The following is an 18,271-nucleotide window of genomic DNA, read 5'->3' on the forward strand; positions in this document are numbered from 1 at the left end:
AGAAGTTTCATGAATTATCTAACGGACAAAACTAGAATGTTCTAATTCTAGAGCTTTCAGTAGCGTTAATGTTAATCAAAGCTACTAATTTGACAGTTGATTTTGACAGCACTGTGCTGATAATATCCACCATACAAAAGATGGTGGATGTTGAAACAGGCGTTAAATTCAAATTGATAATGCAATTTCGTAACAATATGTTAGTTTGTAACTGAATTTTTAACCCGTTGCCTGAATAGGCTGAAATTTGGCATTTATGCATACACCTGATTACTGTGTTCGAAAATTCGCAGTTATTCGCTAGATCATGCATAAACCGGGTGAAAATTCGAATTTAAGTTCGAAAATTTGAACTTATGTTTGAACATATTTTAAATCTGTTAAAATAATCTCTAAACTCAGAGAGTTCTTAAAAAATTTAGATTTGTTTGAGGCAAATTTCAAAAATTTTCCAATTTCGAAGTAAAAAATACTAGAAAATTCAAATTCGAAATAGTCAAGCAGCTCTATAAAGAAAAAAATAAAATAATAATGAAAACAACAAGTAAGAGAGCTATATTCCGAATCTTATATAACCTTCACCAAATTATACTTTGACACATTGACTGCCACGTCGGTCACATATGTCCGACACGACCTTTATTCTCTCTAGGCATGTCAAACAATAATGCTGGATTCTAAGATTTTTTTCGATATTGTCTGGAAGTTCCTCATCAAAACTATAATCTTCACATTCATCATCACTTTCTGAACTTGTACTGAGTATTTTTTCTAACTCAGTATCCCATAAAAAAAATCCTTTTCGCCATTTCGTAAGACCCTCTTATTTATAAAAAAATCTGTTTCTAAGCAGTAAATATTACTGACAGTAGCCTAAATTCCAATATTGACGTTTTCGAAGAGATTATGATAAGCGAATTCACTTAATTGTAAATAAAATCGAAAATAATCCATGGATTTTTATGATCGATATCTCATTTTGTTCCTATTACACGTCGCTTTGCGATAAAGCAATAAATCTGATGTTTCTGGTGTTTTCGATTTTTCATGATTTTTTTAAAACAAAAAAAATGCTATTTTCACATAAAAAATTATTTTTTTGTTTAAATTTGTTATTATATTCTGAAACTACTGAGCCGATTGAAACGCAACATATACATATATGAAAATTTGTACATAGCATGGGGAAAATGTTTTCAAAATGCAATCAATCGAAAGAAGAACACTAACTACTCAATTTTATGTATATCAAACAAAAAAACTAAAATTTTGTGAAAATAAACGAATTCACTTAATTGTAAATAAATACGAAAATAATCAATCGATTTTTATGATCGATATCTCATTTTGTTCTTATTACATGTGGCTTTGTGATAAAACAATAAATCTGAATAATTTCTGCCAGTTTCGATTTTTCATGATTTTTTTTAAACAAAAAATAGCTATTTTCACATAAAAAATATATTTTTTGCTTCAATTTCTTATTATAATTTCGAAACTACTGAGCCGATTAAAATGCTATATATAAACAGATTAAAGGTTAGGTAAATTTTGTCAATCTTTCTAATTTTTTTTAATAATATTGGACTAATTGTTTTTGAGTTATCATTAATTATGTGGAAAAAATTAACAATTTTAATAAATTTTTTTTTAAAAAAAGCCTCACCATAGAATTTTAAATTTGGACCATATTTGTACTACTTAAACTACAATCCATCAAAATTGTGTAGTAGTTTAAAAGTTTATGTTAATTCTAACATCTTCATCTAGAACTTTCATGAATTATCTAACGGACAAAATTAGAATTTTCTATTACTAGAGCATTCTAATGTTAGCAGCTTTTACAGTTGATGTTGGCTGTGCTGTACTGTATGAGTATAAACCTCTTTTTCATTTTTTTGCCCTGTGTAAGTAATTAGTTTGATTTTAATGAGAAAATATTAACTTCTTTTTAGAAACTTTTTTTAAAAATATTTTTTTCTTATTTCAACTAAATAACAATTTTTCCACTAGCAATCATTACAATTCCATGAATTTTAAACTTGACATAAACTTTTTCCCCAAAAAAACCCAAATATTACTGTTAGAAATAATATAAAATATTTATATTTTAATCAATCATTGTCTTACTTAGTTCGGCTTGCAATGTATGACAGAAGATACACCTTCTGATATTTGTCACACATTATACATATAAATATTTAAGTAGTTCATCAAATATTTCATTTTCTCTTTTAATATTTTTGCCAAATGAATGTACATTTAAATATAGTATGTTTGCTAAGTAAAAAATTTGATAAATGGAAATATTATAATGGCTATATTTTATACAATGAAAAATACCTTACATCTTTGGCAACAATTTTGTAGGCTTATTTTCAAGAATTTTACAAATAAAATATAATTCAAAGAAATATATCATATCAGGGGAAAATGTATGCAAATACAAATTATTTACATACCAACACAGAGACCCTAAAAAGCATTAGTTCAAAACAGACAAAATGTAATTTAAATGTAAAAACATTAAAATGAAACATGGTTACTTTTTGTACACAAAATGTACATTTGTAATATCTAGGTTTTTTTTTTTGTTTTGTTAAACATATACAAGAGAGAATATTCATGTATTTACATATTTGTTTAACAAAAATATTTCATTATTTTTTTCATTCTTGAATACCTTTGTAAATACTTGAAAGTATTTTGTCAATATTTAATACTTTGGCATGAGCACAAGTACACAAGCAAATAAACTTTAAAAGAAATGAAGAATGAAATACACAAATTGTTGAATGATATTTAAGGTAAAATGTTACTATGGCAAATTACAGGCAATATTTACATGTCTTTTGATAAACAGAAAAATGTATGAAAAAAAAAATATTCAAGATCTGGTACTTTTGCAACCACATATGTAAGTATTCGTACATAAACACATAAATTACCCCATTTAAGCTTTACAATAGAGAATACATTACACAAACACATTAAGGATAGTTACATTTTGAAGAAAACAATTTGGAGAATTTGTAAAAATTGGTTAAATGATCATAATATATCACAAGATAAATAGTTTAACAGGGCTACAAGCGTTATAACAAAAATTGTCAAGTCATGCCGCGCTCTTTAACTCTTTCAGTCACGGCGTATAAATTTAAAATCAAAACAATTGGGTGGTTAGTTCACTAACCACCGTAACGGTTGACATTAAAAATATTTATTATAATCGCATAAATTGTTTTGAAATAATTTTCAAACCAAATTAACAAAATAGCAAGGTATCATTGAATTCGTTGAACAATAAACACTCTGTGCTTTTTATTGAATGCGTGCAAGTCTCTTAAAAAAACTGATTTTTACAATATTTTAAAATTTATATATTTTCGGCAAAGTTTTGCAGAAAAAAAAAAGAAACAATGACCTAAAAAAATATAATTGTTTAGCAAAATGCCAATAGATGGCAATAAACTATGTTTTAAAGACTATAGAAAAGGTGGTTAGTAAAGTGACCACCACCACAAAGAGTTAAATATGCTCGGCATGACATACAAAGGTAATAACAACCACAACTCTTGAAATGTAGAGCACAATAACCACCACTTATGCGCATTGCAATGACTTAACACAACAATGTTGAGTCGTCTCAACATAACTAAGCTAGGCAATTTTATGTTGTGCCAAACATGATAAATTATTTCTTGGGATCGATACAAATGTTGCCCTCCTATATGCCAATAAACGATGTATTAAAGACTATAGAAAAGGTGGTTAGTAAAGTGACCACCAAACCGCAAAGAGTTGAACATGCTCGGCATGACATACAAAGGTAAAACAAACACAACTCTTGAAATGCAGAACACAATAGCCATCACTTATCCTCATTGCAATGACTTAACATAATAACGTCTCAGCATAAGCTAGGCAATTTTATATTGTGCCAAACATGATAAATTATTTCTTGGGATCCCTACAAATGTTGCCCTCCTAGATGCCAATAAACTATGTTTTAAAGACTTTAGAAAAGGTGGTTAGCAAAGTGACCACCGAACCGCAAAAAGTTAAAAATGCTCGGCATGACATACAAAGTTAATAACAAACATAACTCTTGAAATGCAGAACACAATAACCACCACTTATCCGCATTGCAATGACTTAACACAAAAATGTTGAGTCGTCTCAACATAACTAAGCTAGGCAATTTTATATTGTGCCAAATAAGCTGAATTATTTATTGGAATCCTTACAAATGTTGCCCTCCTAATCCACATTTTATTACCCATCATTTGAATACATTTGCATTTCCAACATTTGCAAAATTCTTACATTTGTGACAAAGTTTAATAAATTTTTTTTTCTTTTTACAAGATTGAAAGTAGGATTTTGTTATTTTTGTTCTTTTATAGATGTTGTAAGCAGTAGTACATCATTTAGACAGAGAAAAAGGCATTTTTGTATTTAAAATATTTTACATTACAAGTAATAGTAGGTATAAGACTAATGATGATATGGCTGACGATAGATAGATGTAAGAATAAGTACTTTTTTTTGGCAAATATTGTAGAATTTGTGGTTTGAACATCATGAGATGTTAACAATTTTAAGTATTTGATAGTATAATTTGAATTATTGGAAAGTGAGCAATCTTTTTTATACCCTACACCACCATAGTGGGGAGGGTATTATGCGTTTGTGCAGATGTTTGTAATGCCCAAAAATATTAGTCTAGAATCACTTTCTGAGTCGATTGAACGATGTCCGTCCGTCCGTCTGGTTAGCTGGCTGGCTGTCCATGTAAACCTTGTGCGCAGAGTACACGTCGCAATTTTGAAGATATTTCGATCAAATTTGGTACATATTATTTTTTCGGCCCAAGGACCAAGCCTATTGAAACTGGCTGAAATCGGTCCATTATTTCACCTAGCCGCCATACAAATGTCCTTCCGAAATTGGACTTTATCGGTCATAAATGTTTAATTTATAAATGTATCTCCACAAATTGCGCTCCAAATAAGTCTTATATATACAAAATTCATGTCACCAAATTTTGTTACGATCGGTCCATAATTAGTCATAGCTCCCATATAGACCCGCTTCCGAAATTCACTTTAACGTGCATAAATCGCTTGAAAATGTTGGTATACTCACAAAATTCAACATAGTAAACTTTCATATAGACATAAATCACACGACCTAATTTCATGGTGATCGGTCCATAATTAGCCATAGCCCCCATATAAGGCCCACTTCCGAAAATCACTAAAAAATATAAATTATTGAAATTTTAAAAGAAAAATGTTTTTGCTCTTTTACTTAGTGTAGGGTATTATATGGTCGGTCTTGACCGACCATACTTTCTTACTTGTTTAAAGTTTTAAATGTGTATTTTAACATTTAGTAAATAATTCTTGATAAACAGCAAAGTAAAAGGTTTAAATAAACTTCAATTAACATATGTTTAAATGTTTTTGAAAAGCCTGACTTTAGATTTTTATGTTAATTTGACTCTATATGTATTTTATAATGCAAAAGGGAAGTACACTGGTTACTTTACACATCCCAGGTAATCTAGTGTATCTAAGTAGTCTATAATGTAGTTAGTTTATGCTTCTTTCACATTTCTGTTATGAAGTAGTTATTTTGTCACTCAAAAGTTAGTCATTGCAAAGTCAATTCTTACTTAATGCTCCACTAAGGCTTAGAAACTATTTACTTTGGATATAATTCGGTAGCTGGTGAATGATTGGAGATATCTTAAAAGTACGAGATTTACATTAGATGGCGTATCTTTTGAACTCGGTTTTTGGTTTTAATAACTAATATGTCATGTTGAAGGCATATCTGTCATTTATTCTCACTTAGTAATGGAACATTATAGTGTAAACCACAGTGTTTTTCTTTTGCTTCGAAAATGTCGAATTTTGTACCAATAAAGCGTCATATTGCTTTACTTCTTTAATTTTAAAAAAGAGATCCGCTGAAGCACATCGATTGCTCAACAAAACCTATGGTAAATTTGTTTCATCGATTTCAACGGGCGAAAGATGGTTTGTGCTGTTCAGAAGTGGTGATTTTGGCACATAAGGCAAAAATTGCCCAGGCCAGCCAAAAAAGTTGGAAGACCAAGAATTGGAGTCATTAATCCATGAAGATTGTTGTAAAACTCAACAAGAGCTTGCAAAATCATTAAGAGCTACTCAACCAGATATTTCAAAATGGTTGTAAGCAGCTGGATTCATCAAAAGCAGAGTAACATACGAATTGAAGCCGAGATACCAAGACGATTTTGCATGTCCGTAATGATGCTTGAGCATTATAAAAAAATCGTTTTTTCACCGACCGGCCAATCAGCCAAATCTACGCTAAAGCCAAATATCCATTTCGCTAAGTTAATATTTTGTATTTGGTTGAAGCAAAAGGGTCCTATCAATTATGAGCTGCAAACAAGGTGACAAACCCATCACAAGGAACCTGTACCGAACGCAATTGATTCGAAGCCGTAATATTAAGTCATGACAATGCTCGACCACATTATGAAATACTTGTTAAAAACTATTTAGAATGAAGTGCTTGGGAAGTTTTTCGTCACCCGTCTTATAGTCCAGATCTTGTCCCGTCCGAATACTGTTTTTTTTTGTTGATTTACTCACTGTAGGGTATTATATGGTCGGCCTTTCTTACTGTTTTATTAATTTTTTTTTTATTAAGAACACATTCTGTTATAACCTTTAAACTGCCATGTTTTCTGTTAATATTTTCCCTCTTTTTTATAACCTTCATTAATTAAATTAAAAAATATGGTCTCTTATTAATAATATTATTTCATTGTCTCACGCACAGTACACAGCTGTTGCAAAATTTAACAATTTCCCAGCTTAATGTTATATTAAGCACACAAATAAAATTAAGAAAATATTTATCATTAAAGCAAAGAAAAAAATTATATGACAAATATTATTTTTAATGAGAATGTAATTTTATCACAGACATGTATTAATAAAAATAAAAAAATAAATAAATATTGTTGAATTCAATGTAACAAATTATAATGCAGGAACATGCATGCGGTTGCAGTGCGTATGAGTGTTGGGGAATATTAATAATTAAGGACATAAATCATACGCCTTGGTAAACAGGAAATAAATACATATTGATCTTTTTAAGGAAATATGATATTTGCCTTACTTTTTCATTATCATTTACATAAACTCTATATAGATACTAAGAGGAAGTAATTTTTTAATGGAAATCTTTAATGCGAAAAATATACAATATTTAGTGTTGTGCGTTGTGTATTGAACAAAACTTTAACTGCTATTCGAATAAAAATTAATCACCAAAAATATAAACGATTTCAGAATATAATGCTGAAATTTTCTTGATTGTGATTTTCACATTATTGTCTGAAAAATAAAATAAAAACCAACGAATAATTTTAATCGATTAATTTTTATTCGTTTAAAATTAATATAATTTAGGTTTGATTTAGGTTTACATTTACCAAAGAATGGTTATAATAAAAAATTTGCATAATTTTTTAGTTTTTTAAACAAACGATAAACGAATATTTAATACAAAAAATTTTATTCGATTAAATTATGTATATTTTTTAAATTTTACGTTTTTCGGGCAAATTAGGAAGTTTATTGAAATTTTACAAATAATTATTTGGATATACATAATTAATTTCTGAAAAATAAAATAAAAACAAACGAATAATTTTTTTATTCGTTTAAATTATCAAAATTTAGCCTTGAAATTTTTTTATAATTTATTTAATCCAATAAATTATTCGAATAAAATGAATCGATTAATTTTTATTCGTGCCATTATTTAACATTATATAAAAAATAATTGAACCAAGTCTGATATATTCGAATAAATATCCGATTAAAAATTATTCGCCAAAATATTAAAGGTTTTCTTTCGAATATAATGCTAAAATTTAATTGATTGTGATTTTCACATTATTGTCTGAAAAATAAAATAAAGCCAACGAATAATTTTAATCGATTCATTATTATTCGTTTAAAATTAATATAATTTAGGCTTGATTTATTTAGTTTTAACTTCTTGTGGTCTTTGAATATTGTAAGCCCAGATCTATGGTTGAGTATTCAGCAAACAAAAAAGTTTGAAGATCATGAATTGGAGGCACTACTTCATGAAGATGATTGTCAAACTCAACAAGAGCTTTCAAGCAACTCAATCGGCAATTTCAAAACGTTTGCGAGCAGCAGAATTCATTTAAAAGCAGGGAAATTGGATACCATACGAATTGAAGCCGAGAGACCTTCAAAGACGATCTTACATGTCCGTAATGATGCTTGAACACTATCAAAGAAAAAAATTTTTGCACCGAATCAGTAAGAGATCGTATGTGAAGCCCGGCCAACCAGCCGAATCGACACCAAAGCCAAATATCCAGACATTGTCCCGTCTGACTACTATTTGATTCGATCGTAGTAGAACGCTCTCTCTCTCTCTCTCTGGGATACGCTTCACTTTGGATTTGATTAGTTCATGGAATCAAAAGATAAGCAGTTCGTTTCGCTCCGAATTGGCTCCTTTTCCCATTTTTAACACTGAATTTTAATAGGAAAAATGGGAAAAGGGAAAAAACACCCGCGAATTTTTTATTCATGATTGGGCTGATTGTTTCAAAATAATAAATAATTTGGAAAAAATGCATAATTTTTAAGCCATTCACCCAAATTATTTATTTTTTTTTTGTTTTTTATTATCATTTTATAGTTTTTTTGGCTGAAAATTACAATACAATTACAATACAGAAGAAAAAAATTAAATCCTGCCAAACGTATGAGTGATATTTAATTATTGATATAAAATTAATATTAATCATACGTCTTCATAAATGAAAAATGTCTTTATTTGAACATTTCAAGTATCTCACCTGCTGGTGAATCAGGGGGTGTTAATGTTGCAGTACCAGCTGCTGGAATTTGGACTACTGATGGCGGTGGTGGTGGTGGTGATACTGTTGAAATTATAGATGATGAGGATGAATTATATTGATGTTGTTGTGGCGGCGGCTGCTGCTGAGTTTCATGCTGCTGCTGTTGATTTTTATTGGTTTTATTTTTTTTATAACGACAACCACGAAATCGACACATACTTGCAGCCTGGCCCATTGGGCCCGCTAGCAATGCAAATGTTAAACCCTCCGTTTTAATGAATTTAATTTTGAATATTTATTGCAAAACCTTTCACTAACAAATATGGCCAAAATAAACAACACAATACAGCCAGTACAATAAATAATTTTATTAAATGCACTCAAACAACACTGGCAATTAAACGTAATTAATGGCAATAATTTTCTTGTTGTTGCTGCTAACAATGATGAGCTTAATACAAATTCAGCATTTGTTAATGCTTTAGCATTAGATGTGGTTTTTAAATAATAAAATTGTGGATAATTAGTGTTCAGGGTATAATTAAATTGCTTTACTGTTGTTCTAGATACTATCAATAAAATTGTTAGTTTTTGGGAGTTTGATTGCAGTTCACTAAATTTAGGTACATTATTTATGATATTAAAGTTTTTCATGCTAAATTTTGTTTCTGGTTTGTTTTATTTTTATTAAATTTTACTGGATTTTATCTGAAATTTATAAATTTATTTAGGTTTTTTTGTTTTGGTTCTTCTTCATTCTTCTTTTCAATGGTATGATGTGTGTGTGTGTTGCGGTTTATTAATTTTATATTCATCTTTATTAATGTTAAAAACGAGATCTGCATTTGTGTGCGTTGGTTTTATGATGACTTTATGTCTGTGTATGGGACTTTGTGTGACATTTTCTCTATGTTTATTTAATAAATTATTTTGTACATAAAATATACACTTGTAGTTCTTTACGACTGCAGACGGTGGGATCGATTAATGAAGATAATAAAATCCTTACTATTTGAACCTCTTAAATAATTTGTATTCCTAAATATTCGAATATTCCTAAATTATTCACCAAAAATATTAATAGTTTTCAAATATAATGCTGAAATTCAATTGATTGTGATATTACTAACATTTTTATTTTAAAAATGAACTAAAAACAAACGAATAATTTTAATCGATTAATTTTTATTCGTTTAAAATTAATATAATTTAAGCTTGATTTAGGTTAAGATCTTCCAAAGACCGATTTTAATAACAATTTTGCTTAATTTTACAGTTTTTTTAAGAAAACAAATTAAATATTATTCGAATAATTTTATTCGATTAAATAAAATTTTTGAAATTTTAAATTTTTCTGACCAAATAGAGATTTTATATATATTTAAGAATAAATTTCATTAAATTTTATTTATTCGAATTAAATTAGTCGTTTTCAGTGGATACTGCTTTAAAATTATTATGACTAGCAATTATCAATCAATTCCGAACTGATAAATCTTAATATTTTTATACCCACTGTTTATTCCAACATCTCGATATATTTATTTCAATTTCTTTATATAGTATTTCCGTGCACGTGCTTCGTTTTTAGAAAAATATCCTCCTGACAACAAAAAACAGCCAACCATTCATACAACCAACCAACATACTCATGAATAGTAAATTACGTTGTAAACTCTATGTGAATAAAGGAGCACATTTTAAGGAGGTCTAGTAATATATATATGTATATATATGAATGTGTAGCAGACATGACTCAAACTTACACGCATACAAATCAACTACACAACACATAAACTCACTAATGCAGGGAACTTAATCAAAAATAATAATAATAAAAAGGAGACCCGAAATATACCCAATTGGAAAAATTCGAAAAAAAAAATTGAGAAATTAATTACTTGTGAAAAGTCTGAGATAAATAGCAATTAATCGATTAAAATTATTCGACAAAAATATTAACGGTTTTTAAATTAATTGATTGTAATTTTCACATTATTATCTAAAAAATATAATAAAAATAAGCGAATAATTTTAATCGATTTATTCGTTGAAAATTAATATAATTTAGGTTTACATTTTCCAAAGACCGATTTTAATAACAATTTTGCTTAATTTCACAGTTTTTTTAAGAAAACGATTATTCGAATAAAATATATATTAAATTCGAATATTATTCGATTAAATAAATTTTTTTAAATTTTACGTGGGACTTTTTTGAAATTTTATTTAATCCATATAATTATTCGAATAAAATTAATCGATTATTTTATATTCGTGCCATACTTTTACGTATACATATTTTATAACTGCTATATTCGAATAAAAATACCAAATATTAAAGGTTTTCGAATATAATGCTTTGTCCAAAACCAAATTTAAATAACAATTTTACAGAATATTACCCAAAAAGTTAAACATAATCGAATAATAATATTCGATTAAAATATATTTTTAAAAATTTACGTTTTTGAATTTTATTTTATTCATGCCTAAACGTTAATCCTAATTATTTTTTTAAAACTAACAAAATAATAATTTTCACAGTTTTTTTTCCGAGAAAAGTTAAACATATATTCGAATAATTTTATTCGATTAAATTATATTTATTTAATTTAACGTATTGTAGGCTTATTTAAGAATATTTTTTAAATTTGATTGAAACCAAATTCTAACAGTAATACTCTCGTTGTAATTTTAAAATATGTTAATTTTAGCCAAAAAAAAAATTAATCGATTAAAATTTATTATACAAATAATTTTTATTCGCTAAAATTTATATTTTTAATTAATATACTGAGAACATTATTATTTCAAATATTTTATTTAAACCAAAAAATTATTCGAATAAAATTAATCGACTAATTTTTATTCGTGCTTTATTATTCGTACAAATAACTTAAATCGATTAATTTTTATTCGCTAAAATTTATATTTTTAAGAATTACACTGAGAACACTATTATTTCTAGATATTACTACACAGAAAGAATTATTGCTAAAATATTTTCTAACAATCGCCTGTCTGAAACTAATTTTATTTTCTATAAATATTTGTATAGATTCTATTAATGTTTTTGTTTGATTTTTATTTTAATACAACACTTGGGATAAGACAACAACACAAGCAAGTAAATAGGTGTGTTTGTTGTTATCATGTGCATCTTACTCACATTTGGTAATTTCGTTTGCATGCGTGTTTTTAACATGAGTTGATATAATTCTCACTTGGTTAAACATATTTTTTAAATAAGTAGTTTTGTTTTTGACAAAGACTTTACAAAAATTGTATGATGTATGATAAACATCTAAAAACATTAAATACTGCTTTAGATGTTTATTTATTATTGTTTTCTTTACTTAGCTTTTTCTTTCTTAATTTTAATATTTGTAATTTTTTTTTCTCTATTTTCCTATTTTTTTTTCTTTTTTTTCTGATATTATTATTTTTAAAAAAAAAAATTATTGGTTCTATACCAATTTAGCTTAAAAATTATTTTTTGGACCAGACAAAAATTTTACTGTTTTAAACAAATTTTTGTTTGAAATTGTGTTGTAAATTCAAACAACTTTTTTATTTAATATGATACTTTTTTTAATTGAAAAAATATTGATTTTTTTTCAATTAAATTTTTGCAAAATTTCTTGTTTGAATTTACAAATTTTGTGATAGGTCCTAATTCAAACAATATTTTGTCTGATTGAGCAAATTTCTTGATTGAATCAGAAATTTAATTCTTTCTGTGTAAATGATTATAATCAAATATTCGAATAATATTAATCGGTTTATTTATATTTGTTTTGAATTTTAATTAATGAGACTTGAAATGTATGTATATTAAAATTTTGTTATTAAAATTAAGACTTATTTAGTATAAACCCAGCTAAAAATGCCAAATACATACTGACTTTTGCATCAGCCTTTATATAAACGAAAACCTGCCGACAACCCCTTAAATTCTCCAATTTGTAGTGAAAAGTCAGCAGGAAAAAATCAATAGGTTGTCAATGATACTTAAATAGATTTTTTTGTTTTGTTCTTATGACTTTTGATATAAGCTCGGAGATATTATAAGGCGCAGTTAATTTTCTTTTGGGTTTTTAAATGTATAATTCAAACATAATTTTAGCAGTTTATTTTTCATAAATCTAAGAAATATTTTTTGTGTTAAGGTCCTTTAATATATTCTTTTAAGGTTTTTCATTTGTTTTTATTTTATTTTTTTTAACTTCATGACACGTCCTCTGAAAGCAGTGATTTTCTGTTTAGAAATATTCTAGGAATTTAGGAATTATTATACTCGTAGAAAACTAGGAAAATAATTTACATAAAAACAACAAGGTTTTTCTGTTAAATAGATATAAATTTTAAATTAGTCATGTAATTTTTTTCGATAATAAATATTTGTAGCAATTTCTCATTAATATTTAAAAACTCTGTTTTGCTTCCGTTTAAAATCTGAACAAGATTGAAATATAATATGTTTCCAGTTTATTTTATAACACTTTGTATAACTATTTCTTGGGTTTCTGTGGCACTAATTCCAGGAAAAAAATATTATGGAAACTTTATAAAATATATGAGTAAAACGTTATAAAGTACAATACACAAACATTAGGATGGCTTTAATTGCAAGGATTGCGAAAAAAAGTTTGATTTGTAGAAGACTTGGAAGAAATTTTGATATTTTCTTTTGATAAAGTTCACAAACTTTCTTTGTAGTAAAAAACATTCCACCCAATAAGCAATGAAGAATTTAAAAAAAATTATATTTCAATTCCAATCAATATTTTTAGTTTCTTTAATGGTTACTTAAAAGTTTCGTTCCCTTAAAACTGTGCCCACCTATTGAACATGCACAAACATGAATGTTTGTGTAATAAAGCCATCAACACAAATACAAAAACCATGTTTTGGTTGGACTTCCTTTTATTACGAACAAAAAAAAATCCCATTCAAAGAAGATAACAAGTGTGGAGAGTATGAACACAAAAAAAAACATAAACCAAAATGCTGTTGTTAAACCAAAAAGAAAATAATTGCATAAATGAAGGACAAATACATGGTTGACCATTATATCTCCCTCTCTCTCTCTCTCCGCTTCCTATGTAAGCATACATGTATGTTCACATTACTATGACAACTGTCATCAAAATAAAGTTAAGACAAATGTACAAAATATATGTCATAAAAGAGCAGCACCAGCAGCACAGCTCGCATCTCTTAGCTACAGTATAACATATAAATTGAGATATGAATATAGATTACTATTTAACTCAAATGAAACGAAATGAATTTACACACTACAACTTGACATTTGCACTCTCATATTGTATTATTTTCTTTATTAAACAAACAAATGACCAAAGACCAAAATTCAGCACAAAGGACAAATGATATTTACGCAATAATAAAGATAAACTCATCATTGGAGTTGGTATTTTGTTGAACATCTAAATGCAAATATTTATTGAAGAAATTTGTTTGAGATATTAATTTTGTTGAATCAATTATAATAGTAATTAAATCAACTACAATAGTAATTGATACAACTACAATAGTAATTGGTTCAATTAGAGTAGTAATTGGTTCAATTACAATAGAAATTGGTTCAATTACAATTGTAATTGGTTCAATTACAATAGTAATTGGTTCAATTACAATAGTAATTGGTTCAATTACAATAGTAATTGGTTCAATTACAATAGTAATTGATTCAATTACAATAGTAATTGATTCAATTACAATAGTAATTGATTCAATTACAATAGTAATTGATTCAATTACAATAGTAATTGATTCAATTACAATAGTAATTGATTCAATTACAATAGTAATTGATTCAATTACAATAGTAATGGATTCAATTACAATAGTAATTGATTCAATTACAATAGTAATTGATTCAATTACAATAGTAATTGATTCAATTACAATAGTAATTGATTCAATTACAATAGTAATTGATTCAATTACAATAGTAATTGATTCAATTACAATAGTAATTGATTCAATTACAATAGTAATTGATTCAATTACAATAGCAATTGATTCAATTACAATAGTAATTGATTCAATTACAATAGTAATTGATTCAATTACAATAGTAATTGATTCAATTACAATAGTAATTGATTCAATTACAATAGTAATTGATTCAATTACAATAGTAATTGATTCAATTACAATAGTAATTGATTCAATTACAATAGTAATTGATTCAATTACAATAGTAATTGATTCAATTACAATAGTAATTGATTCAATTACAATAGTAATTGATTCAATTACAATAGTAGTTGGTTCAATTACAATAGTAATTGGTTCAATTACAATAGTAATTGGTTCAATTAAAATCGAAATTGATTCAATTACAGTAGTAATTGGTTCAATTACAATAGAAATTGGTTCAATTACAGTAGTAATTGGTTCAATTACAGTAGTAATTGGTTCAATTACAGTAGTAATTGGTTCAATTACAATAGAAATTGGTTCAGTTACAATAGTAATTGATTCAATTACAATAGTAATTGATTCAATTACAATAGTAATTGGTTCAATTACAATAGTAATTGGTTCAATTACAGTAGTAGTTGGTTCAATTACAATAGTAATTGGTTCCATTACAATAGTAATTGGTTCAATTACAATAGTAATTGATTCAATTACAATAGTAATTGATTCAATTACAATAGTAATTGATTCAATTACAATAGTAATTGATTCAATTACAATAGTAATTGATTCAATTACAATAGTAATTGATTCAATTACAATAGTAATTGATTCAATTACAATAGTAATTGATTCAATTACAATAGTAATTGATTCAATTACAATAGTAATTGATTCAATTACAATAGCAATTGATTCAATTACAATAGTAATTGATTCAATTACAATAGTAATTGATTCAATTACAATAGTAATTGATTCAATTACAATAGTAATTGATTCAATTACAATAGTAATTGATTCAATTACAATAGTAATTGATTCAATTACAATAGTAATTGATTCAATTACAATAGTAATTGATTCAATTACAATAGTAATTGATTCAATTACAATAGTAATTGATTCAATTACAATAGTAATTGATTCAATTACAATAGTAGTTGGTTCAATTACAATAGTAATTGGTTCAATTACAATAGTAATTGGTTCAATTAAAATCGAAATTGATTCAATTACAGTAGTAATTGGTTCAATTACAATAGAAATTGGTTCAATTACAGTAGTAATTGGTTCAATTACAGTAGTAATTGGTTCAATTACAGTAGTAATTGGTTCAATTACAATAGAAATTGGTTCAGTTACAATAGTAATTGATTCAATTACAATAGTAATTGATTCAATTACAATAGTAATTGGTTCAATTACAATAGTAATTGGTTCAATTACAGTAGTAGTTGGTTCAATTACAATAGTAATTGGTTCCATTACAATAGTAATTGGTTCAATTACAATAGTAATTGATTCAATTAAAATCGAAATTGATTCAATTACATTGGACTTAGCGCATTTTCTTATAACTGGTTTTACTTATTTTTTTTCCTTTTTAATCTGTTATTTATTTTTTATTGTTCTAAGACAAATTTAACAAACATGCAGCACATTTAATCTTGAAGTTTTTTCCTTCAAAATATTTCATTCCAAAAATAAAGATTATTTTAAGTCCTTTAACTTTACAAAAAACAAAGTTTTTGTTACATTTTCTTTGACGCTCACGGGTTATTGAACTTTTCAATATTTGCTTCATTTTATCTTTATTTTTTTGCTACAAACTTTTAGTCTATTAATTTATAATGGCTGCATTTTGTTCATAGTTTTTTTGTTACTTGCAAATTTCTTTATTCATCTTAATGCTTTTTTAACACTACATTAAGTTTCAAATATTGCTTTTGAGCAATTCTAAGAATTTTGGGTTGGATTTTAAATTCAGCTTAAAAAAAAACAGTGAAAATAAATCTGTTTGTTAAATCTTAAATTTATTATATGTTTAACAAACATACATTTAAATGACGCTGTCTGCTCTAATGATTGTCATGCCACATAATTAGTTACACCATTTTGAATGAAATTTTTTGGAAAACTTTTCTTTTTTAAAGAAACCTGGGTTAATAAGCCCATAAACGAAGATAGTTTATCGGTAGTTGTTTCAGGATATAGAGACTTTGGAAGGTTTTGAAATTGAATTTTTGAAATTTACAACAACATTCTTTAATTCACACACTAAAACAACAATCTAAGAAAATTGTTGAATAAAACACGAAATTTCTTCCAGGTTGTCTTACATTTTGCTTTATAACATTTTTTAGACTAAACCGATTTTGCTGATTTTCAATAACAAACATTTTAGAAGTTTAACAAACATTCTCGAAAATAAAACTTTTATTTCTTTCTTGTATTTTACACCTGAGCCTGATTTCTACACACAAAAAAAAGGGACATAATTAATTTTGTTACGCTTTTTTACCTTTTAAATTTATTATTATTTGAAATGGTGTTACTATATAATTTCTATTTGTTTAATTATTGTTTTCTCTAAAGAAATTACAAAAAAATATTCATACACTAGTTAATTGTGTATCTAACAATTAGTGACGTTATTATATATTGTTTTAAATTGATAGTTGCAATGCAAAAAAATTAATGTATTTAAAGTGTTTCTTTGCACAAAACTTATACACCATGACTCAATTTTATTTACGCTGAACTTATTTTTTTTTGTTTTTTAATTTAATTGCATTTTAGCGATGTGGTGTGATAAAATATTTGTCATACTGGTAATTAACAAATTAATATCAGATCACTTGGGATTTTTTTTTGTTTGTGTTTTGTTTTGTACTCAACAATTTTCTATATATTTTCTTAATTAGTCTTGTCTTGTTTGCTAAATTGTTGTTGAGAATTTCAATTGATTTACATACAGACACTCGATCTTACTTATACAATTCAATTGAAATGTTATTAAAAATGAAATGACTGAGTTTTTGTTGTTGCTATTCAGATTTGTTGATTTTTTAATATATTTCTTTTTAAAATCATTAATTTCAATTAAATTGTTTAATGTAAGTGCAAATGTAACATATTTTAGTGGAGAGTTATTTTTTCTAGTCAAGTGTAGGCAATTTAAATAGAAAGTTTAGAATTCTTAGGAAGTTTTGTTTAGGGAAATTTTTTAAGCAAATACTTTTGAATAGGTTTTTAGAACTTGATTCATAATTTATCATTAATAAGAATTTAATATAATATAATCATAAAGTTCTATGTATAATATATACATATTTCATCATATGAGATAATATAAAATATGAATACTATAGATTCCTGTTGAATTCTCATTGAAGT

General features: G+C 26.3%; 1 protein-coding gene across 5 annotated transcripts in view; it reads right to left on the reverse strand.

The window, feature by feature from the left end:
• The window catches only part of Pde11 (Phosphodiesterase 11), a 220,252-nt gene that overhangs the window by 53,960 nt on the left and 148,021 nt on the right, over nucleotides 1–18,271 (reverse strand). For 2 of the 5 annotated variants that reach the window (XR_010575924.1, XM_065499482.1), the window contains exon 1: nucleotides 8,915–9,660. The exons of 1 other annotated variant lie outside the window; for it this stretch is intronic. Coding sequence is in view for 3 of the 4 variants with exons in the window: in XM_065499482.1 (XP_065355554.1) it covers nucleotides 8,915–9,152 (238 nt within the window). In the remaining variant the exon portion in view is untranslated. Of the gene's footprint in view, nucleotides 1–8,914; nucleotides 9,661–18,271 lie in introns of those variants that run through there. 2 more of the 5 variants (XM_065499484.1, XM_065499481.1) reach the window with 2 other exon arrangements.

This window comes from Calliphora vicina, chromosome 2 (assembly GCF_958450345.1).
Source record: "Calliphora vicina chromosome 2, idCalVici1.1, whole genome shotgun sequence".
NCBI lineage: Eukaryota > Metazoa > Arthropoda > Insecta > Diptera > Calliphoridae > Calliphora > Calliphora vicina.